We start from the raw sequence: 26252 nt of genomic DNA on the forward strand, positions 1-26252 counted from the left end.
TAGTAAAGCTAATGCAAGGGCTAGAAATCAATTTATCCTTTGCTGAAACTTCCTACTCCTCTTGGCGAGCACAGTTCATGGCTGCATAGCAACGACTGACGCCACGGGAGCGCAAGTGCTCTGGAAAGAAGGAGAAGCGGTGTGGCCGCGCCTTCCACACGTTTTTAGACGCGATATGTGAACGGCCTGTGAAGTTCATGTTAAATTTAACAATTCTTTTTTCAGTGACAGACAGACCTATTCAGCTGTTAATTTGAATACAGAAGGTTTTTTATTAAACCTTCACTGTAAAAAAAATCCCAGTAAAATTTACAGTAAAAAAAAAGGCAGCTGTGGTTGCCTGATTTTTACTGTAAAAAATACAGTAGCAACGTAAAAAAAAATCTGTTAAATTTACGGTAAAATAACGTATCTTATTAATTGATAGAATGTTAATTTACCAACCTAATGAAGTACTAATATCTGTTTTGTAACTTTATAATAGGCTGACAGTCACCAAACACAGTGGTGATGAGAGTCACACAATGAATCAAAGTTCATCACAAGCAGATTTTCCACAAGCTGAGAAGGACAAAACTAACAAGGAGCACACATTGTCATTCACACACACACTAAACACCATTATGGTAACATGCATGAAATTTTAAAAATGCAATAAACATTAATTTAACAATATTAGATGTAACATAAATCCCTAATGTACATAACTGATTAGAAAAAAAATGAGAAAAACTAAGAGTTATTTCAACGAAAATATATCAAATGTGAAGTGTCACGCAGGGAATTGTGGGAATGTCAATTTACGGTTTTTCACTGTAAATTTTACAATGAATTGTTATTTTTCACTTCCAAAAACTGTGAATTTAACAGTATTTTACCGGTATTACAGTTATTCACCGCAGGGTCGGCTCTAGCCCTTTGGTTGCCCTAGGCGAGATTGCCCTAGCCCCCCTCCCCCCAAAGGACAAATACTATACACCAACTACAAGCATAGATAAATGCAACATAAAGTTACAAATAAAATATGAGTTCTAACTGTAGTATTAATTAGTGTACAGAAACTTAATAATTAAATATAAAATGAAACTGTTCACTGTGTAAATGTAATGTAATATAGATTAATCTTTGTTAAAGCTGTGTTTTGTTGTTTGACATGACAGACAACCGCAGGTATTTTTAGGTTGCTGTCACTTTAAGAGTAAGACTCCATGCACGCGTACATCCAATATACACATCCGATTCCGAATTCTCACCTCGTTCAATTAAGACATAACCGAATGTGTTTTCGAGAATACTTTATTATTTTATTATTTTGACTGACATAATGCGTGTATGTGACCATCCAAGTGCATTGAGGACGCGAAAGAGAAATTAATTTAGGGTTTAAGAGCTATCTGGAACGCGCCTCTCTCTCTCTTTCTAGCTCTCTGTGCGCGCGAGCCTTGTATGCGCGTCTGCGCGTACCGATAACACCTGCGTGCGATACCGAATTAAATCCTCTTTTTCCTCTTCTAGCGCTGGAATAGTTTTATATCTATTTAATGTGTGAAATAGCAAAACAAAACACGTTCAAATTATAACCTGTTCACTCTATTGCGGTGAAACTTGCAAATGATCCGTGAATCACATGCGTCCCGAACCGTGGGGCTTGATCCGAACGGATCACGGATCAACAACAATCCGTTTAACCGCTAGTTCAAGGTGATGATGCACAATACTAAGCACATTTATTTCATTTAACACCTTAATGGCTGAGATGAGAAGATTTACCTCTATACTGGGTTTTCCTTTTATCTTTCTCCGTTTTCGTCCCTGTGCACCGGAGGGTTTATTAGACCGCTTCATTTTCTTCATCAACTGCGCACCTAACGTAACGGCGACCCTAGAGGGCGCCCGCGCCCCCAACATATTTGTCGCCCTAGGCAACCGCCTAGTTCGCCTATAGCAATCGCCGGCCCTGATTCACCGTATATAGTACAGAAACTTTCTGTAAACCAATTGACAGTTTTTCACCGCAGCATTTTTACAGTCTTTTACTGTTAAAATCACGGTCATTTTTTACAGTGTTGAAATGTGATCTTGTATGCACAACAAGGAAAATTATTGAAATTTGTTAGTTTTTTAAATAAATCTTCTCTGAATTTCAGTTTCATTTTATTCAAAATATCGTGATACATATCGTATCGTGAACTCAGTATCGAGATACGTATTGTATTGTGACCTGAGCATATCGTTACACCCCTAGTTCATAACATGAAAGTGCACTAATAAAAATGTTAGCTGTTACTACAGCATATACGTTTACATATAGTATGCTATTACATATATATTTTTTTTACATATTTGCAGATTTTTTTTTTTTTTTGATAATCGTTTAGTTGGCCGATTATTTATTCGATTAATTGGATAAAAAAGCCTAATTTTCTTTTTTTTATTGACAAAACACGCTATTCCACATCCTGCCCAATGCTGTCCTTCAAACAAACGTGCCAACTTAATGCTATGAAAACATATATATGGTGAATATATCTATTCTATATGCAAAAGAGCTATTTGCAGAAGAGCTATAAAGCAAAAAGACAGTTTAAATCCTTTCATTAAAAATTAAGATAATAATAAAGATAATAAAGACAAATGAACACAAACTCAGTGTTAACAGAAAAGAAGAATGTTCTGCAGGAACACACACATTCACCCTGGACACAGTGACCTGTTACTGTCATTTCTTTATCCTTTATATGTTAGAAATGTCTTAAATTTATATTAAATTACACACTGTTATCCCTACAGTTACCACTTTCATAAAATACTTGAATTACATGTTGACTTTAATGTCCAACAACAGATATTTCAGCAAAATGAATATTTTTGGGTGAATATTAATTGTCTCCCTCTCCACTATGTTCCGTCTATCTGATGCGGGTGCGCGCCGGCGCTCATTCAGTAAAGTCTGAAAAGGATATATAACCATAAAATGAAAGGATATAACCATAGAAAATTTCATTTTCTATGTAATTTCATTACAATTTCAGCAATATTTATCACAGGAATAATTTAAAATTTAAAATTAGGGGTGTAACAGTTCAAATTACTCATGGTTTGTTTTTTTTCCCACGATTTTAGAGTAACGGTTACGGTATGGTTCGGTATGTGCTATGTTAAAAGAGAAAGTGTCAGAGTACTGTCAGATAAAAATAAAGAAATTAAGAACAAATTATCATGCTACAAGCAACAGCATAAATAAATACAATAAAGCAAAGATGCAAATAAAATAAACAGTGCTTTTCAAGTTTTTCAGGTATCTAACAGTAGTTTTCAGGTACAGAAATTGAAGTAACCAAATGTAAAACAACCTTGTATATAATCTTGACTGTAGAAATTTAATAAAATTTAACTATTACTGAAGATACAATAGCTATTCAGTCAAGAGCAGTGAGTGATTTCCTTGTCTTTTGTTGTTTGATTAAGGAATATTATGCTGCTGTCACTTTAATCCAACATTCTGATACTGACACACATCTGAGACTGTTCACGTTCACTTAAACACAGAGACCATCTATGCTGTTCAGGTCCTACCTGTGCTTGCGCGCTATCAACACCCAGGTGACGACAGCGTAAATGACTGGTCATATTAGAGCATATACAGCATTTGCATTGAACAAAGTTTAAGTTAAGCCAGAATGTGGATCCATTGAAAGAAACATTAGCATATTATAGATGCGTATGCGTGATCAAATTTGAGATGTATCTGGTGCAAGTGTGTGCCGAACCGTGGGTGGAGAACGGTACAGTTAGATTTTTTTATTATTATATAGAGAGAGAGAACTGTTACACCCCTATTTAAAATATTGAAAAAGCAGTTATTTTAAATTGTAAATTTTATCTTGGTGAACATAAGAGACTTTTTTCAAAAACATTACAAATCTTACTGATCCCAAACATTATACATTTTGTATATATTTTGTATATATTGTATATATATACATTATAATTAACAGCTTGCGTGGCTTACCTTAATGTAACCCTTAATGGCTTAACATCAACTACAATACAAAACATGGTTATTTTTCTGATGCGGTGACCATACACATTGTTGCCTGAAATACACAATTAATGAATACTTTTACTGTTGTTAGAGTGGTAGAGCTTTAATACCTTTGTTTTCTTCATCTTCTTCTTCTTCTTCTTCAGATGGTCCCTCAATCCTAGAGCGTCATACCTGTAATTGAAAATATGAGAAAAAAATTAATGAAATACATTTAATGCCAGAGATCAAAAAGAGTTGGCAAATTTAAATTAGCTGGGTATGAAATTGCTTTCCCTGGATTGTGAAAGCAAATGCTTAAACAGTATCCCGAAGCTTTTCAAAAGCAGAATAACAATTTCAATAGAATGGGGAGCAGAAATGCTTGTCATTTCAAGAGCTGATCTGCATGTAGTTTCACTTTGCTGTATTAAAACGAGGTAGGAGATGAGATAATACTCTCATCACTGACAGATGGGCTGATAGAACATGGCCTTTAACAGACTACATTGTATGTTATCTTTTCATTTCTCTTCTCTCATTCTGAGGAGGAAAGGCTTTGCTGGTTTGGGGAAGTTAGTTTAATCTACAACTGTGTCTTTGAAAAGATCTCATGCCACCAGAACTGAAAGGAAAGTTGCGTATAACTGCTTTATGATGTCTTTGATGCTGATAGTGTGTTCTAATGCTTTATACTCTATAAATGAGTATATAAACTGGTGAAAGCATTAAAATGTTAGTTCATCCAAAAATGAAAAAGACTGTCATCAATTACTAACCCTCATGTCATTCCAAACCTGTAAGACTTTTTTTCATCTCCAAATACAGTCCATGCAAATACCACTTTGACACTTCAAAAGGTTCACATTGAATTTAGGCTTTAATTGACATATAAAAATTGATCAGCGAACATGAACAGAAGCTCAACCGTACAAACCTTATTGGTTCTTGCCAAAGCTCAAACGTGCTGCGTAACACAAAAATGAATCTCATTGGTTCTTACGGAAGCTCAGATGTGCTGTATAACACATATTTGAGCTTCCGCAAGAACCAATGAGGTTCATTCTTGTGTGTTACGCATCACGTTTGAGCTTCCGCAAGAACCAATGAGGTTCAATCTCGTGTGTTACGCATCACGTTTGAGCTTCCGCAAGAACCAATGAGGTTCATTCTCGTGTTACACATCACGTTTGAGCTTCCGCAAGAACCAATGAGGTTCATTCTCATGTGTTACGCATCCCGTTTGAGCTTCCGCAAGAACCAATGAGGTTCATTCTCGTGTGTTACGCATCACGTTTGAGCTTCCGCAAGAACCAATGAGGTTCATTCTCGTGTTACACATCACGTTTGAGCTTCCGCAAGAACCAATGAGGTTCAATCTCGTGTGTTACGCATCACGTTTGAGCTTCCGCAAGAACCAATGAGGTTCATTCTCGTGTGTTACGCATCACGTTTGAGCTTCTGCAAGAACCAATGAGGTTCATTCTCGTGTTACACATCACGTTTGAGCTTCCGCAAGAACCAATGAGGTTCATTCTCGTGTTACACAGCAGGTTTGAGCTTTCGCAAGAACCAATGAGATTCATTCTTGTGTGTCACGCAACTCGTTTGAGCATCCGCGAGAACCAATGAGGTTCATTCTCTTTTACGCATCACGTTTGAGCTTCCACAAGAACCAATGAGGTTCATTCCTGTGTGTTACGCCCTCATTGGTTCTTTGGTTCTCCTCATTGGAGTAAGCTGCTTGATTCATATGGATTCGTTCTCTTTATGAACTTTTTGAAGTGGTAGTTGCATCAATGGAGGGACAGAAAGCTCTCAGATTACATTAAAATATCCTCATTTGTGTTTCGAAGATGAACACAAGGGTTTGGAATGACATGAGAGTGAGTAAATGATGACAGGATTTTAATTTTTGGTGAACTAATCCATAAGACTTAAGATTGAGCGTAATGTCTTTTAGAACTTATGATTGCAAAATGTGTTTGCTCTGAGAAAGACCAACAGATGGTCCGATCTGGAATTCCTGTCTTCTTGCACCTGATCCGAGTCCAGAACTCCCTGCTGATTTCACTCCCACTCCTGTCCTAGCTAGGCACGTCACACACCCACAATCAGGCACCATCACACACACTTGCTCCATATACCATAATCATAACATTGCGTCATTCTTATACCACTTTCGATACGACCATCTGTACATCTGCTCTGGTCTTTACAATAACTGGTGAGCTTTGTGACCTAGTGACAAATCCTGTAATATCTTCTTTAAATCCAGACGAATGTGTTAAAGGGTCAAGGTGAGCAAACAGAACTGGATGTTTGGACTTTCTTTTTCTCTTGTAATCACTGTAAGCAATGACAAATATTATCACGTCAGGCTTTTTGTATCACTCGGCGTTTACAGGTTATACTTATTCTACCCAGTGGTTGTACAGGCAAACTGGCACTCAGACACCAGTGGGGAGGCAGACAGACCAAGAAAGAGATGGAGAAAAAGAGAGAGAAAGCTAATAGTAGCAGCTAAAAGCTGCAAAAGGGAGGAGCGAGCCATTGAAGCTGAACACGGACTGCGGCAGGTCTCTCCTCCAGAATGTTCTCTCACACACTTAGATCAGCAAACTGCACTTTCCAGGAAAAAAGTATACAAAAATATGGCCTGAAACTCTCTATTAATTAATTAATTAATTTATTTATTAAACAAATGTTCTGTGAAAGAAGGTAGTTATCACTCAGAAGTAAATTGCTAGTTTGGGCCCAAATGTGTTTTTAATTATTGATAAAAGTTTGTTTCCCCTTTTTTTTCTTTTCTTCTATAATCAGTAGCAAGGTATATTGGTTTAGAAAATAATGCAAAATATTGGACAGAACAAAAGATCAAAAGTATAAATATATATGAATATATTTTAATATTAAATTAAAAGTATTTGAATTAAAATTATTTTACTACAATTAAATAAATATGAATTCAACTGAATGTCATAACATTGTTTGATTAGTTATAGTTCAGGCCAGAACCAATTGATTTGTTTAAATCTAGCTGGCATTAATTTAATGTTGTATATTATAAATATGTATTATTATATAAACTATTAAATTAATACTTTTATTCAGCAAAGATGTGTGACAGAACAGACATTATTTGTTAATTAAAAAAAAGTATATTTCAAATAAATGTTGTTGGTTTTTTTTTTGTTTCCATTAAGCAGTACAACTACACCTGAAGACTGGAGTAATAGCTGCTTAAAGTACAGCTTTGCCATGAATAGATTACATTTTAAAAGATATTATTTTAAATTGCTAGAATATTTTACAATATTTCTGTTTTTACTGTATTTTTTTAATCAAAATAAATGCAGCTTTGATGGGCATGAGACATTTCTTTCAAAGACAAAAATATCTTACAAATTTGTGTGTGGTTTAATATTAATTTTATAATAATACTGTAACACATTCATGGAAAGTGCCTGATAATCAAGGTTCAATAATATATTAGAGGATTATAAAAGAGGAATAAACATTTCGATAATATCAACCACCGCAGCCCAAGAACACGTCTGACGTCTGATATTTTTTTTAAAGTCCTCTGTGATTTTGAATAATCTGTAAACTTGATTTTAAGGGAACAGACAGTATAAGTGTAATGTGACAGCAGTGGGTGGGTTTGGGTGCAGTTTGGGGTGAGTTGACAATCGGAGGTTGTAATATACGGGTGCAGGAGGCTGGTGAGTCAGCAGCTGTCCGTGACGGGAGTTTGGCCTGGACACCAGGGTCTCTCTAGGCCAGGCCGTGGGAGATAGGCCCTGTTTCTCCTTCCCTCTTTATTGATTTCCTCCTGAACCGCTGCATGACGGATGCTCGGGCCGCACTGTCTGGAAGCTCCCTCTGGATCTGCAGGGATAGATTAGCCTTAACACTGTCCTCAGTTGACAGATGAAGAGAGAGAGAAAGATTGAGGGAGATTGATTAGCCCTAATTATGTACTCTATTGCAAAATTGTTTTCATGTTTTAAACACTTGAAAAATATGGCTAGAATGAGCATCATTCTTTCTTAAAGTGTTTTTGTGCATAATAATTTGAAGATACCTATGTAAAATCAACTCATTCTATAGACTTGACAATGCAAAAAAAATATCATTTACATATACATTACATTCTAATTTTGTATTTTTGTTTATTTTGATTTGTTTCTTTTCTTATTAAGGTTTTCATGCAGAGCATTTATCTCAGAAATTGCTAGTAAATTTAGTAAATTTAGTAAATTTCACATTTAATTGCAAAGTAATGGCAAGTAACACTGAATTAATTTTGGAATTTTGAAATTGAAAGGCTGAAATAAACGAACTCAAATAATTTTAGTTCACTTCACTGTGGGCAAAAATCTAGGTGTGGAAATCCTTTTTTGCTGAAACAGTTTACATTTTTAAAATCATTTTTATATACAATTCTTCAAATGTCCCTGATTTTGTTGTGCATGATTCATCTGTGAACAGCAACAACAAAAAAGTTTCATCAAATCTTTCATCAAAATATTGTATCTTTCTCAGACTTTTCTCCGATTGCAAACAAGGTTTCTTTCTTTCTTTTATTTTTTATTTTTTTGCACTTTATTCCCAACTGTATATCCACTTTCTTGAAAATGTCACATTATAAAATGTATTAAATGCAATGTGAGTAAATGATGATAGAATTTTCATCTTTGGTTAACTATACATTTAGATATTTGATCTAATTCTAGTAATCTTAGCACCTCTGGTACAGGAATTATTGTTTCCATCTATGTCTTTCATGGGGTACTGTATTTCTGTGGAGGGCACTATGTGGCAAACGGCAGTTTTGTTCTTAGGAGTTGAGAGGCCAATTGGTCAGAAAGTTGCCTGCATCCTCTCACATGTGATTGACAGGTTGAGAGCTCTTACCCTGTAATGGTCTCCTCCCCAAAGCATGCTGGATTTAATGGCTTCTCTAACGACACTACTTTTCTCCAGTCCTGGGCCTCTGACACTTTTACGCATGAGGACGTCTCTGACCGTACCACCACCATCCGTCTCTGTGTACTGGAGAGAAACAGCATTAGTAGACCATTGCAATTATGATTCGATAACAATCTCTGTCCCCGGTGCCGATTTGACTAATAATGATGTTTTCATTAAGATTTCATAATACACAGCCCATAACCTCCTTTCTGTCGGATTCTCTATTATAGAGGAGATTAAGTACCTTTGCCCCCCCTGAGGATTTTCATTAAAAATCTATACAGATAAGGTTTGTTTTGAAAGGAGTGCTGTAGCGAGACAGAAACTGTGGGAAATGTTCTTCTGTTCTCGGGTTTTTGTTCACACTATTATAGGCTGGAACTTTATAGAGGAGAAAGTCTAAAAACAAATACAAAGGAATGAATAAATGGTTTTCAGTATTTTAATCTCAGTTGGGTTTTATGCAAGGCCACTACTGATTACCAGTATGCTACATGGCCAACAATATACAGTTTATATTGTTATATTGTTATTCTGTTAAAAATTCAAAAATGCATTTTTAAGACGTAATGTTTATTGAGCAGCAGATCAGCATATTAGAATGATTTCTGAAGGATCATGTGACACTGAAGACTGTAGTAATGATACTGAAAAGTCAGTTTTCTCCATTGCAGGAATATATGACATTTTAAAATATATTAAAATAGAAAACAGTTATTTAAATTGTAATAATATTTCACAATATTACAGTCTTTACCAGATTTTTGATCAAATGAATGCAGCCTTAGTGAGCATAAGAAGAGTTGAATATATGAAGACTTCAGTGCCTAAGTGCCATCTGAAATTTTCTTCTGAGCAGTTAAACTGACCACTGTTCTTCATAAAAAAACCTCCAGGTCTTGTAGATTCTTCAGTTTTCAAGCATTTTTTGCATATTTGGACCCTTTCCAATAGTGATTGTATGATTTTGAGATCCATTTTATTACAATGAGGACGATTGAGGGACTCCAACACAACTATTAAAAAAGGTTCAAACATTCACTGATGCTCCAGAAGGAAACACGATGCATTAAGAGTTGGGGGTCCCTCAATTGTCCTCAGTGTGATAAAATGGATCTCAAAATCATACAGTCACTGCTGGAAAGGGTTCATATACAAAAAATGTTTGACAATTGAAGAATCCACAGGACCTGGAGAATTTTTCTTAAGAACAGAGCTCAGTTTAACTGTTCAGGACAAATAAGGGACTCAAGAACAACCATCTCAAAAAAAAAAAAAAAAAAAAAAAAAAAAAAGATCATGAAGGTAACGACACACAGTATTGAGAATCAAGGGTTCACATACTTTTGAACGGGGCCATTTTAATAAATTCAGCTTTTTTTTTTTCTTGTGGACTATATATAAACATCTTTTATGTAAAATATCTTACTCATTTTGTATGATTCACATTTTCACAGGATCTGCAATGGTTCACATATGTGTGTGTATTATATAATATTACTTTACATTGATTCACAGCCCTAATGTCCATGTTTTTTTCCTTTTATTTTCCCCTTACTGACCCTCATGTGTCCTTCACATCCTCCATTCCACTCACTGTACGATCCCACATCATATCAGCATGGAAAAGTAACTCTTATTAAGTATTCAGATCTTAAGATGATAGTGCGGGGCGACATCTGGCAGTAATGTGGAGCGGTGTCTTTAGTAAAAACAACACTCTGTTTAATTAATAATTGATCAGTACTCTCTCTTGGCACTTTAACGCAGTGGCAGGATCTCAGGGATGCGGTTACCACTCGAATCAGTCAGGAGGAGGGAGATAAGGTGTCGAGGAGCTAAATGAGGGCCCGCTCTCTCAGAAATATGCCGCTAACGGTAGCTATGCTCTGGGGAGTAATAATGCATCTGCTGAGGTGTTGGCACAAGACTTCCATGCTAGCATGTAGCGCACAATAACACCCATGTGCTACTAGGGAAAACACTGGGCCCTGTTCAGCAGCCTGTATTATTTTCAGCAGGTGATCTAAGTTCCGTACTTACAATGTTGAGATTTAGCAGTTATGTGCAGGTGTTTGTAGGAGGACACAGCGATGCAGGTGAAATATTCACTTTATATGATATATGTCTTAAACAGAGCTGCAGTAAGATCCATGCAGAAATAATTGTTGAACTTGAAACATGATTTGAAGATGATACCACCTAATATATACACCGATCAGGCATAATCTAAACCAGAAACAGGCTCACTGATGCACGTGGGGAGCGAAGGCTGGCTCTTGTGGTCCGATCCAACAGACTACTGTAGCTCAGATTGCTCAAGAAGTTTATGCTGGTTCTGATAGAAAGGTGTCAGAATACACAGTGATTCGCAGTTTATTGCATATGGGGCTGCTTAGCCACAGACCAGTCAGGGTGCCCATGCTGACCCCTGTCCACTGCCGAAAGAGGCAACAGTGGGCATCTGAGCATCAGAACTGGACCACAGAGCACTGGAAGAAGAAGAAGGAGGTGGCCTGGTCTGTTGAAGCACACCTTCAGGAGTCTAGTGGAGTCCATGCCTCGACAAGTCAGGGCTGTTTTGGCAGCAAAGGGGGACCAACACAAATTGTGAATATTGTAAATAATGGTTACATGGTTAAATCATTTATTATGTTAATAAAATTAATAATTTATTTTAAGTAGTTATTTATATTACATTTATTTAATATTTATATATTGTGTATATATGTATCGGTCCTTGAGCTCCTTGAGCCTTTTTGGTACAGTCCAGTAATCTCTGCACGCTAAACTCTTTGTTACGGCCTAGCCAAATATTAATGGACTTGAGAATCTCTTCAGCAGTGTGAGATTTGCACTATGAGTATCCAAGTACATCTAGCTGCCAGTTTTTGACACATGGATGAGACACCACCCTCTCCTGCTGGACAAATCTCTTTTCCATTATCCATTCAGTCATCTTCCATTAATCTGTTTCTTTCAGCCTTGTAATGAGCGATATAATCTGAATCATCTCTCTGACTGCACTGAGGGCTGTTTTTGGTGTTCACCAGCTGCATCAAGGTCCCATGTGCTTTTAATATGTTCCACCGTCAGTCAGTTTCCCCCATTCTTAACCAAGAGATTATTACCATGTGAAGTGTATCACAGCTGGGCACCAGCACCAGCCCTGATGAGAAAAATCTGCTCAGCAACCCTGCAGCCCACTCATGCTCCCTTTAGTCCGGTGCAAAACAGGTCAAGATGTCTTTACCCGGTCAGTTAAAACACATACTACATCCACTAATGCTGATTGCTGAGGTGGAGCATAGACTTGGATGTGTGAGTGTTTTGTCAACATTTAGCCAGAGAATATATCGACCACACGGCGGCCCAAGTGAAGCACTGATAAATCAATGATGCCATTACTGCTGAGGTCCTTTTCTGGCCTCCTGATGTAAATGATGTCCAGTGTTGTTTTGGAGGAACTTTCCATTAGATATGTGTATTTTTGCCTACTCCAAGCCACACCACCATAGCTTGGTGATTAATGGACTGGGGACCACAGGGACCACGAGTGAACTTATTTCCATAAATGTGGATGCAGTAGATTATCTGCTCTGAATTACAATGACCAATGCGAACTTAGCATGCAATCACTAAAACCTCATTTAAAGTCAACTTGATATCAAAATTCCACTTTTACTTTATCAATACATAATTCAGTACATATTAAAGAAATTTGTACCTGTAATCTCTCATCTTCCACCTCTGAAATGACTGTTCCGCTGATGTCACTTATTTTTCAGGTTTTCCCCTTTAACCATCTGCAATATAGAGACATTTTTTTCTCAATCCAATCAAATCATAGTGGATAAATTCAAGTCGTGCCCTACATTTTTTTTTTTTTTTTTTTTTCTTCTTGAGTAATCCGTTTCACTTTGAAATGTCACCTTGCCACAGTAAAATGGCTAACCACCCATTATAGGGCTGGACGATATAACCTAATATCAAAATCTCGATTAATTAAGCATTATACCTCTATTACAATTAAAGAACGATTATTATTACTATTTTTTTTTTTGGCCCTCATGGTTCACTGACAAGGTTTATACTGTACATATGCTTGACTATTAAAGGTGGGATATTTTTTCTTAATGAACGAGTGATCTGACATAGTTCAATTTCAGCAGTTATTTTATCTATGGTATCGTTTCTTACAGATTTCTGCTCGTTGTAAATCAGATACAGATAAATTAGCACAGTATCAGTACATTTATTTGATTGCATTAATGAGAGAGCGATTGCGTGTGTGAATTAGTCATACCATCTCTCTATTAATTGTGAAGTTGTGGGTTGTAAGTAGTTACTTCGAAAGTAGAAAAATCTGTGCTATAACATTTGAGTTTCTAAGGTACCTTAGTGATAAATCAGTTTCTGCGCTCCTCTCTGTGCGCGATCTTCAATCGATGTGCAGCTACTGTCTTTATGTTCCTGTGCCACAATGCATCAATATAATGATACACATTCATTGGTCTAAAATCTCTTGAATATCCAAACTGGCAAGCCTTTAAACACATACAGTTGACAAAGTTTAGTGAAGACACAAGTGAAAGTGATCTCACTTCGGGGCTTGCCGCTCTCGCTGTATGTATGTATTGACTCAGCATTTGAGTTTGCCTCAGTTTTGCTTCCATGCCACTGACTGGACGGGGCAGAGTCACATGACTGAGTCACGTGACTACACACGCGGTAGTACTGTATGTTTTTAAGGGGAAAGTTTTAACAGAATTTAAAAAAACAAAAAAACAAATAACCGACATGGGAAAATTATGTCAGTTAGAGGTTCTGAATTTCGGTTTTGATTACTTTTCGATTAATCGTCCAGCCCTAGCCCATTATGATGTTGACTTTAAATAGTGTTATTAGGAAACATTTAGTTTTATGTTTCATTGCTTTTCATTGTTTTTAAATAGGGTTGTGCGATATGCATTGTCTATGATAAAATTGTAATTGTTTTAACAGTGTCATAGTATTACCAAAGTCCCTTTAAGACAAGTCATTTCACTCTGCGGCCATCTTTGAAACGCCTCTCGGGCAATCTGGGCATCATGCAGCTCCAAAGCTGTTTGCCAAACTTTCAATTAAATGTCATATTTGAAATCACCAATGAAATCTGACAGCATCATGCCAAAAAAAAACTATATTTTTATGCTGGATCAAAATAATACGCATGCGCAGACCTAAATGCGCGTCTCTTGTGCCTCATTTCGGAGGCGCGCGTCTGACTGTTTCTATAAAAATCGGTGCTTCTGACGGCCGCTGCAGTGATGCGATGACTTTACCAGTCGGCGATTGGCTCTTATTTAGAAGGCGGGACTTATTCCGCCATATTGCGCGTTACACTTTCTCCCATTCAAAACAATACGAGTGACACATCTTGTGTTATTCTATAGTCTTAGGTATTACTTATGCAATTGTAACTGCGGTGTATAGATTGATACACCGTTGGCCACCTCTGAGCTGCATTTAACAGTCTGTGTAAAAACATCTGAATGCCACTTCAGATGCAGCTTCTGTGTCATCTAAGGAGGATCTTATTGATCAGGCACATTGTCATAGTTTGAGAAGGTTAAACAGAGTTGATTTTGAGGGATTGGAGGACCACAGCTTTCGTATTATGACTCAGATGTGCTACACAAACAGAACATTATACTTCAATGTGAGAAATGGGCTCACTGATGATCTCATCATACATATGTCTTTAAATGCATAGCCTCTTCGTGTGTTCTGCTGCCCACACTGTCTTATATGCATCATCTTGTCTCATTTTGTGTCATCTGGCCTGAACTTAATTGCTCTCCTTCAGCGGTCAATCTTGGAAAACTTCCATAGCTCATATATTTGGGTTTGTTTTGTTTCAAGAAGCTCTAACACCATTTATTTCCTCTCTTTTAGCACGAGAAGAGAACGTGGCCACTTTCCGAGGTTCCGAGTACTTCTGCTACGACTTGTCTCAAAACCCCATCCAGAGCAGCAGTGACGAGATCACGTTGTCCTTCAAGACCTGGCAAAGAAATGGCCTTATCCTCCACACAGGCAAGTCAGCAGACTACGTCAACCTGGCCTTGAAAGACGGAGCCGTGTCGTTGGTCATCAACTTGGGTTCAGGAGCTTTCGAGGCCATTGTCGAGCCTGTCAATGGCAAATTCAACGACAATGCCTGGCATGATGTGAAAGTCACCCGCAACCTCAGACAGGTAATGCTTAAACGGCAAGAAATTTGCGTTTTTCGAATTAATTCAGAGCTAAATGCTACAGTATATTATGTTTGAATTAGAACTTTTGGTTCCTTTAAGTTTTTCTAATGCAGCTATTTCTTCTCTGAGTTCTTCTACCTTGCCTCGTGTTTTGCCTCCTCAGGCAGTTACCTCTGTCTGAAGCTATCGGCGGTGTGATGGCTTTAAGAGGCTGTCTCTCTCACCCCTCTAGATATTCACCTCACTTCTTCAAATAGTCTGTCTTATCAGGGCAGCGGGGAGAGGCTCCAACCAACCTCAACCGTTCCATTTACCCACAGCCAATCTTTGTTGAACTGTTAAATCACTCTGCCACTGCATTTTAAAATATGTAAATATTTAGGGTGGTTTTGCCCCTCAGGAGTGAAAGGATGTCACTTTTTGCATGGGCGTGTGGAGGCGTGAGTGCCCACAAGCACAAGCTATTTCAGTTGTGATCCACTAGGACTATGGCTTTTTTTTTTTTTTTTTGCTTTGTTTAATAGCTGTTTTACTAACACGCCAAGAACATGCATCACCAATACCTGAGGAAAGTCAAAAACCATATAAATCACAACAAAGAGCCAGCTAGATAGAGGTCACCATTCACGGTTGTAGCTGAAAACAACACGTTATGAAACGTCACATTAGAAGGAGGCAAAAAATTAAGCTTGATCGGTTGTGACAAAGAAAAATTTGGAACATTTGGAAATTATTGCTGAAAAATACTGTTTTCTGGAAAGCTTTTTCAAGTGAGTATGTGCCCAATAAGTGTAATGCCTTTAAAAAAGAGAAACGCCACAGGTTCTGGAAAATCTGTTATATTTCTTTTTCTTTTCCACCTATTCTTACTCTCACTCATATGCTTTGTTTGTCTATGGATAACATTTGTTCAGACCCAGACTAACCACTCATGAACCATTGACTAGAGTCTTTAATTTACTAACCAGAACCTACACTAATGTGCTGTTCATCATGACTTCATTTGAGTTTCATTTTATTAACAACCCTTTTTTTCATTGTTTAATTTCCTTTCTTCCCCCTTTTCTCAAAGCATTCAGGTATTGGACACGCTATGGTAAACAAACTACATTGTCTGGTAGATATCATTCTTATTGTCCTTTTTTTGGGTTTACCGTGTGTTTCCTTGGCCCTCTTTCTTTCTCTTTTTGGGGGTTTCATGGCATCATAAAAATAAACAGACTGGGGTTTGTATTTCGGGGATTTCCTTCTTTTTTATTTCAAATGTCCTCATCCCATTTTTTGCCACAGCTTTACCGCCATTTTCCATCTTTCTTTCTTTGAACATCTTCTACGGCCCTTTTTTTTTTTAGTTTTAAAAGGCTTAGTCTTCTTTTTTGTTTATCAAATACTGTCAAAAAACTGGCAGAAGCTTTCCTAAACACAAACGTGATGAAAACAACAGCATAAAAATAAAAGAATAAAAAGCTACTTCAGCACTGGAGCTCTGACAGTTGATTCCAGTTGTTTGCGCATGCCGCGCCGACCCGTTCATGCTGGATCAGTCCTTGTGTTACTAACACCAAAACTCTAGTCTGAGCAACCCACCATCTGCCCAGTGTCCTGTCCTGTCTGTATCGTGGTGAAGGTCATGACTTCCTGTGTCCTCCCTCATTACCCCTCATGGCTTTTGCTTTGGTCTCATATGTGCTGCTTCCCTTTGCATGTCGTCTCGGCTTGAAAAAGATGCATGCTTTAATGTTTGTAGTGGTTGTATACCTCACTAACATTTTATTAGTAAAAGACCACCTGACCTCTGTGTTGCATGCTCATTTGTGGTAGTATTAGCTCATTTTTGAAGCATGCATATGTTTGTGTCAACTAACCCAGTGTGCACATAATTTGAACCTAAAAAAACATGCACAAGCAATTTGTCTGTAGTTTGTTACATAACACTAACCCCTCAAACTAATGTCCCAAACCAGAAAACCATTTCTAACATCATCAAAGATAAAGAAAATATGCCGGCAAAATATTTTCTTTACCTGTCCTTTGTAAGTCTACAAATACTAGACAAGAACGGCCTACTCAAAGTCTTGACGTGCAGGTGTTTGGTGCACAATCAAAGACAGACAGCAACCAGTAAGACCGAAGCTAACCTTTTCCTTGGTAGAACGGCCGTCACAGCCATGATGTTCATGAATGGAATTTTCCCTCCCCTTTTGTCGTTCCTTTCAATCAGGTGACAATATCTGTGGACGGCATCTTGACCACAACAGGCTATACACAGGAGGACTACACCATGCTGGGATCGGACGATTTCTTCTACGTTGGAGGAAGCCCAAGCACAGCGGACTTACCTGGGTCGCCTGTCAGCAACAACTTTATGGGTTGCCTGAAAGAGGTAGGTGGTCTGGACAAACCTCTTCCCGCTCTTTCATCTACATGCATCATATCACCGTGTCCTTGTCTGGGCTGAGAGGGAACAAGTTTGAATAGACCGTCCGAGCAGAATAATAGATTCAGTACAGCTTATCTTGTGAAAAGGATAGAGCAGACATCATAACCTGTGGTGTGTTTCTCTAATGGAATTCGCTGGAGTTATACGTTTTTTGCCCCGACGCGAAATTGTTTCAGCCGTATTTAATTTGACTTTTCAATTGTGGTGAATCATTTGATTAAGGTTCCAGAGGCCAGAGAAGAAGCTAAGATGATTGGATGAGATTAGACTTTGCATAATGATATGCATCGTGCTGAAAAAGTGAATCCCAAAGAGATTCTGGTGAACAATTGGGCATGAAGACATCTGTCAATGCAAAATTAAAATCTTCCCACAAGCTGACTCTATTGGGGGAATCTCACAAAAAGTTATATTTTGCTTAAAGATATTGAATTTAAATTGTAAAGATTTTTTTTTTTTTTTACAAAATGAAAATGTATTAAATATATATATATATATATATATATATATATATATATATATATATATATATATATATATATATATATATATATATATATATATATATACTAGGGGTGGAACGTTACACAGACATGATGGTTCAGTATTTACCTCGATAAGGGTTTTTTTTTTCTCTTCTTTTATATTAAACAGTGGTTTATTGAACAAATTGTGTCTCTCTCTTTAATGTGTCTCTCTCTTCTCTCTTTTAATTATAATTAACATTTTCTTAAGGATAAAATATATATATATATATATATATATATATATATATATATATATATATATATATATATATATATACATATATATATATATACATATATACATATACATATATATACATATATACATATACATATATATACATATACATATATATACATATACATATACATATATATACATATACATATATATACATATACATATATATACATATACAACTGAACTAACATGCTGTGGACACAAAATGACTTGCCTGAGGTAAATGTAATGCAACATGAGATATTATTCTTGTTGTTTTATTGATTTCTTTCTGCAGTTTAAACGCTTAGAGAATACACGTAAACATATCTATGCATAGATTGTCTGTTCTTCTGCGCTTTTTCCTGTTGTGGCGGTTAGCAAACAGCGTTGCATTACCGTGCATGCCCCCTTGTGGATTGGTTAGCCTGTGACTGACTGTATTCATCATCTAACTGTATGCACTGAACCCTGATGTCTGTACCGTGTTACAGCCCTAATACACACACATAAATACATACATACAAATAAACATACATGCATACAGTAATGCAGTGTTAAACTTTTAAACTAAATTACTGTTGAAAGTTTTCATTGTTGAAAGGTTTATTTTTGTTGTCAATAATAAAGACTAAACAATTTTCATTTTATTTTCATCAACTAAAATTATATGCCATTTTTGTCAGAGTTAAATGAAAATAAATTAAATTAAAATTAAAAAGTAAATTCACCATTTTCATCAAAAGTAAAACTATGTGATAAAAACATGCATAATAAAAAAAAAAAAACATAAAAACATGCATAATAATAATGAGAAACTCTTGTAGTCATGTAAATGTCAAAATGCAAACAATCCTAGTAGTTCTAAAGTAATGTTTCCTTTTAGCTAAGTATAATTTTTTTCTTTTGATTTTGGGGTGGAATATGATCCAAGCAGATTTCATGAGATTCAACTTCTTAGAGCCATGACACTGTTTGCAGAAGTTAGATGTCATTCTCTTCGATCAGCTGTTAATTTCCACATTCCTCAGTTGTCAGGTCTAGATAACATTATCAGTAAATGGACTGATCTTTAATTTAGCTGGAAATAGGCAATTACTCTGTTGTGCGGCTGCTGGCGAGATCCTTCATTAATTCATGCTGAACAAACAGCAGACAACAGAACCTCCTTTTCGCAGTGAGCACTACAACAGCCTGCTATCTTTTAATGACCCGGCATCAAGCTATCACTGCCGTTTCCATCTAAGACCGGCCTTCCTATCACAGGGCTAAAGGCCTGTAACATTAGCTTTTGCGTAAAAAACTCATTTCATTCGCTCTTTACAGTGCTGAGTTTTGAAAAAAAAACAAAAAAAAACTGCCTCCCATGTCAGAGATTACAGTAATCAGTCTCATATGTGCTGCGATATAGCGAATGCTTACATAACACTGCTGTGTTAGATGGGTGAATTGGATGCTAAGAGCTGCTCAAGACGAGATATCTGAACTTATAAATGCTTCACCCACCCAATAGTGGCCATAATGATAGATACCTCCTCCTCTGCACACTCTTTCCCATATGGATGAAAAAATGTTTTATACACTTCACAGCCTGTTAAAACCTCACAATTGATTTGGAAGCTGGTCGTTATGGATCATGTGTGCTCGCGCAAACACATGGAGTTTGTAATATGGTATAAGACTGTCCGCATCTTGCCCAAATGACATGATCTTAAGGGGTTGTATATTATATTATATTATATTATATTATATTATATTATATTATATTATATTATATTATATTATATTATATTATATTATATTATATTATATTATATTATATTATATTATATTATATTATATTATATTATATTATATTATATTATATCCATTTTTCAAACCCCTATATAGGGTCATAGGGAATGCTGCCTATTCCAGACTCTCAGGCCATTAGCAGGGAAACACCCTGGAAGCTTATGTTGCATTGTGTTGTGTTATGTATTATTTTATAATCATTTCCTTTAATTTTACTCTCATTCACTACACAGTTTGGTCTGCTCTGGGGGTATTTTATAGTGGTGAACTTATGTGATATTGACTGTTATTGGAAGTAGTCTGTAGTATTGTAGAGTGTACCACCCTGTGGCACAGGATGCTTACTGCAGTCATTCTGCATTTAGCTATGTATATAGGACAGAGGTTGAAAATGGTCTTAACTCAGAAAGATGAGCTGATTTCTTAATTTTTGTTAGTCCATATTTAAGAATTAAATGGATGACCAGCTGTTTTTTAGCGCAGATAACTATAAAATTCTTTCTCTTTATTCAAATGAAAGACTGTTGTATAGATAGTCGCAGGCTTCCTCAGACCCACCTTGTGTCCGACTCTCAAGCTGAGCGTGAAGGGCAGTAATCAGGGTATGGCGGGGCGTGTGGCTGCACAGGGGTCTGCCAGCACTAATGACTAGATACTGAGTGTCCTCCACTGCCGAGCTGGAATTCACTCCCTTCCTTTGTGCTCCGCCATCACAATCAGTTTCCAGGATGTGCGCATGGTGACTGTCATTTGTCACTTTGCTGGGCCGGCTGGATGAAACTGTCCCTGCTCTCTGGACATTTGCTCCAGAGCCAGCACCGCTCTATGGATGCGAGACAGGTCTGAGAGTTCTGATAGATAGGTTGACCCAGCCTCTCCCTCTCACTGTTTCTCTCTCTCTCATTCTCTATCCAGCAGATTTGTTTCAGTAAGCACCGCAGGACTGTTAATATTTGGCAAAAGCTTAGAGCTGGAATTCTGGCCAGCCTGAAACAGTAGGAGAGGTCTCCTATATCTTCTATATCAGCTGTGTAGTGTTCACACAAAATGGATATGTATCTTGTATCTATGTAAGAATATATTGGTGAAATGAAACACAGAATCTTCAAAAAGTAAAAAAATAAATAAAAAAAATTCAGTCATCATTTACTTCATGTCATTCCAAACCTACTGTATATAACCTAGGAACATAAAAGAAGATAATTTGAGCAGTCTTGTTATTTTATTGTATGTATATTACAGTATATGCAGTCAGATGATGAATATAGTCAGTCACAGGCGATCCACACTCCAATCCAGAAGGGGGAACGTGCGGTAATGCAATACTGTTTGCTGACCACCACAACAGGAAAAGAAGAGCAGAAGAAGAAGAGACGGTCTATGCATCAACCCGAAATAAGAGTTCAAATGGTGCACAAGAACTTGCTAGTAGCCTATAAGCTCAGTTTTGATTCATTTTTGTGACGTGCTCCACAAGCTTCACGAAAAGGAAAACGGGACAGCATGTAAATGTAAATGTACCCAACTCGTATCGTATCAAAACTGAGGTACATACCGAACTGTGACTTCTGTGTAATTGAAATAAAGCTGATGTAAAATTAAATATACAGTACAGTCCAAAAGTTTGGAACCACTAAGATTTTTAATGTTTTTACAAGAAGATTTCTGAAGGATCATGTGACACTGAAGACTGGATTAATGATGCTGAAAATTCAGCTTTGCCATCACAGGAATAAATTACTTTGTCAAATATATTCAAATAGAAAACAGTTATTTTAAATTGTAATAATATTTCACAATATTACTGTTTTTTCTATAAAAAATATTTACTGTATTTTTAATTAAATAAATGTAGCCTTGGTGAGCAGACGAAACTTCTTTTAAAAACATTAAAAATCTTAGTGGTTCCAAACTTTTGGACTGTACTGTAAATACTGAGGGGAAAAAACAATAGAAATTTTAATAATAAATAATTATAAAATTACAAATGTTGCCTTGGCAACTGAAACAAATAAGTTTAAGTTATAGGTAAAGTGAAATAAGTTTGTTAAAGTAAAAAATTACTAAAACTGAAATAAAATCAAATGAAAGTAATATAAAAAAACTAATAAAATAAAAAAAGCACATAAAATTATTAAAACTTCAAGTAAAATTAAACTAAAAATGGAAAATATAAAAATAAAAGCCAAGAAAGAAAAACAAGAAAGTAAGTCATACAGGTTTGGAACAACATGAGATTAAATGATGAAAGAATTTATTTTTGTGAAAGTGGAGATGTTAGGTTTCTTAAGTTAGCATGCTAATTAGCATTAGCATTTGGTTCAAGACTGAGTTTGTGAGGAAAATTATATTTTTAAAGGGTTAGTTCACCCAAAAATGAATTTTTTTTTTTTTTGCCGCTCTAAAAATATTCCTGTGACTTTATAATATTAATATTGAACCACTGTACTCACATGAACTGATTTAAATATGTTTTTAGTACATTATTGGATCTTGAGAGAGGAAATGTCATTGCTGGCTGTGAATGGATTTCAACAAAAATATCTTAATTTGTGTCTTACGGGTGTGGAATGGCATGAGGGTGATTAATAAATGAATTTTTGGGTGAACTAACCTTTAATGCAATGTATACAAAAGAGTTTTGGTCTAGCGGTGGTTTGTCTCTCGCCATTTCCTGATCCTATTCCTCCCATTTCATTCCTATATACACTGTTCACTGATTATCTGATTTATACTGCAGACAAAACAGGAAAGCATTTGCAAAGTTTACTTGAAAAGTTTTATATTATTGTAGTATCACAGATCTCATACTCACCTGTCCCCAAATGGCTTGGTTGGTTATGATTCTAGGCTGCAAACCAGACCAGATGCTATTACGCCAATAGTCAAATGTCTGGCTCTGTGAGCCTTGACCTGTTTGCCTGACCATGTCCAACTAGGCCATCTAGACCTTTCTGCACCTCATTGCCCCAAGCTCCCATGCAAAACATCCACAAAGGGCCACCTGGCATGCTTGACTAGTGAATAATCAATAGCGATTTCCAAGTGTTCTCCGTAGTTTGACCTGGGGGCTATTAATTCCTTGAGAGTGGTGGGTAGGCACTGTAGGCTGAGATTTATAGCAGACGCAGACAGCTGTGGATGATGAATGCAGGTGTCACTGTAGGACCAGCTCTGGCAGAGAGGAGGCCGCGGGCATGAGGAGGACCCTGAGAATGTACATAGATGCTCTTCCAGTTCTCTGCTCAATGGCATGGGTACTACATCAGAACCTTAGCTCCAAACTCAAGCGGATGTCACTTGGCTTATTTCATGCTCATTACAGTTAGTGAGAATAAACAGCATTTGATTTGATGTCTTTCACAACCCAGACTGGGGTTCAATCCACTGAGGTTTTGTGGAAAGACATAGTTTCAATATTTTTTATCAGCAGAATTGACACTTGCAGGTGCACAATAGTACAATATTATTGAATGGACTGTGCTTCAGGCCATTTACACACAAGCTCTGTTCCAAAACCTAGTAAGTTCACTTGCTGCCTACTGTCTGCTTAGGTAACATCTTAACTTTATAAGTGACCAATTTAGATTGCTCTAGGAGACATCACACAGATGTTGCTCTTCATATTAACTCCAACTGATTCTAATTTGATGTTAGTGCATTGCTAATCTAACACTCAAATAAGCATAAATAATACATGTTGGACAAACTATTCAGTTAATTGAATATAATATTCAATTAATTTGAATAATTTGATTATGATATAATTCATTTTAAATAATTAATTAATCCAATTATTTAAAAAGAATAATTACACTGAATTTAATGTAAAGGTGCTTTTTTTTTTTTTACTGTACTGTAATAAAGCACAAAAATACCATTTGCAGAAATTTAGGAAACATGCTAAGTTCACATACTTGCTTTTATACAAATCTAAAAAATAATGCTACAGCCAGTTATTCTTTGAAATGTGCACTCGAATGTCTGTTTTTGTTTCGGTCTGTGTGATTCCGCCCCCTGCCAATTTACCCAATAGTATTTTGACACCCCGGGTTTCTATTTGGTGGAAAACACTGTGTATGGACTACTTGCACAACAACTTCTGCGTTCTACTTATTATGGCTCGAGTGTTTCCAGTCAGCGTTCGACACACTTATATACTACGTTTTAGGGCTGCCAAATGTTTTTTAAACAATTAATCATATTCTCTGCATTAACATTAATTATCTTCAACCTTCTGAAAAGTTTATTAATATATTTTGCTTCCAAATGTGCATTCTGAATAATAAATAAATATATTTCCCCCACCAACCTGCCGCTGTTAACTGCTCGTCTTCTCATTAGCAGTGTTTTTCTCTTAATCATTATATTTCAATTAAATTTTCATTTAAATGAATTTAAACGAGCAGAAGAGCATACAAGACATGCACAAACAAACCAAGCTGACGATTAGACAGCAGTATAACCTTTCATATAATAGTTATAATTAATCAAATACTTATGAAGGCAAACCATGGTTTTACTATAGTAAGAGTGTAGGTTAATTTTCGTACAAGCAGTAGGCTATTGCTTGCGTTGGTGCTCTTTTATTCCAGTGTTTGAAATAGTTGAATGAATGTGAAAACTACCTTAACGATGTTAAATATTTAATTAATTTTAAAGAATAATACAATGACAGCACAACTACTTTGAATATTAGGATTTTTAGCATAAATGTGTGAGTTACATACAAATGATTTTCAGCGGAAAAAATGGCACAGAATAGTGACTCATAGTGTTCATTCTGATCTTATTTATCCTGTCTCACACTGCAGCATGGCAATCACTAGTAGAGCGCTGACACCCTGTGGTGAAAGAATCACGGCTTATGTTGAATTAAAACTTAAAGTTCCGTAAAGTTTCCGAGTTTGGAAAGGTCTGTACACGGTAATCATCAGAATATCTCTGAATATGTCTGGAATTTAAAATCATCCCGAGGACTCTCATTTTAAGAGGGGTTTAGTTAGCTATGTGATAACAGCCCATTGAATATATATATAACCGGAAACAACTGAGCTGTAATATATCAAACAGGATGTGCTTCACGAGGCTCAGTGCAAGTAGTCCATTGTAGCCATGGAAGCCAGCAAACAAACTAAGTCAGAGATCGCAGATTCTACCTGACCTAAAAAACCTCAGCATTCATCTAAAAAGCTCTATGTCCAGAGGCATATTATAATAATCATCAAAATATGAACTCATCAACTTAAAGCTTGTCGCCTTCCATTGTCAATTGTGCTTATTCCTGCTGCGTGTCCTCAATCTGGCAACCAGCGTGGGCGTCAAGTCTGAGGAGGAGGAGGGGGCGGGAGAACTGCAGTACCCATTTCAACCACTAGCTGTCAATATTACATACTGCACCTTTAAAATAATAATTTATCAATGTGTTTCAGCATAATGAAATATAACTATATTTATAATCACATTTTTTTTTTTTTTCCCCATGAAGCATTCTAGGATTGTCTTAGACATAACATGTGCGATGCTGCCTTAACATTTTGCGTAAACAAATTATAATATTGTTTATTAAGCCATGGGATTTTACACTTTTATTATGATTATTATTATTTATTTATTAAATCAGAAGCTTTGGGAAGAACATATTGCTTCTCTTGGTTGTAAATTAGCTGTACAGCAAAGACTCACACAAGAAAGATTGCTCTATCTATTTTTTGTTTCTCTTTTTCCAGTTTATTTTTGAGTCTGCAAGGCAAGATAACAACCTGATGAAATTTTTAGTCCATTCACACACTCAAACAAATTTCTTTCTGTGTCTGGAACCAGTCAATCCTTACGTTCCCTTGCGGCCGAATCCATAAAACTGAGATAGACAGATCTTTGGTGTGAGTCTTCTCATGTCTATCTATAGATGAAGTCTCCGTTACACCTGCTTGCCTTCCCTGCAAACTACACACCAGGTGTTGTTAGATAAAGCCCTGGCATTATATTCAAATGTCAGATTTCTATGGACACTCTATTCTAGTAACCCTTT

At 36.5% G+C, this 26252-nt stretch overlaps 1 protein-coding gene across 2 annotated transcripts in view; it reads left to right on the forward strand.

Annotated features, from left to right (window-relative positions):
* Positions 1 to 26252, forward strand: part of nrxn3a (neurexin 3a) — a 362007-nt gene that overhangs the window by 62275 nt on the left and 273480 nt on the right. The window contains exons 6-8 of one of the 2 annotated variants that reach the window (XM_067366785.1): positions 14939 to 15240; positions 16313 to 16336; positions 17462 to 17623. In XM_067366785.1, coding sequence (XP_067222886.1) covers positions 14939 to 15240; positions 16313 to 16336; positions 17462 to 17623 — 488 coding nt within the window. Of the gene's footprint in view, positions 1 to 14938; positions 15241 to 16312; positions 16337 to 17461; positions 17624 to 26252 lie in introns of those variants that run through there. The other variant, XM_067366786.1, reaches the window with a different exon arrangement.

This window comes from Chanodichthys erythropterus, chromosome 18 (assembly GCF_024489055.1).
Source record: "Chanodichthys erythropterus isolate Z2021 chromosome 18, ASM2448905v1, whole genome shotgun sequence".
NCBI lineage: Eukaryota > Metazoa > Chordata > Actinopteri > Cypriniformes > Xenocyprididae > Chanodichthys > Chanodichthys erythropterus.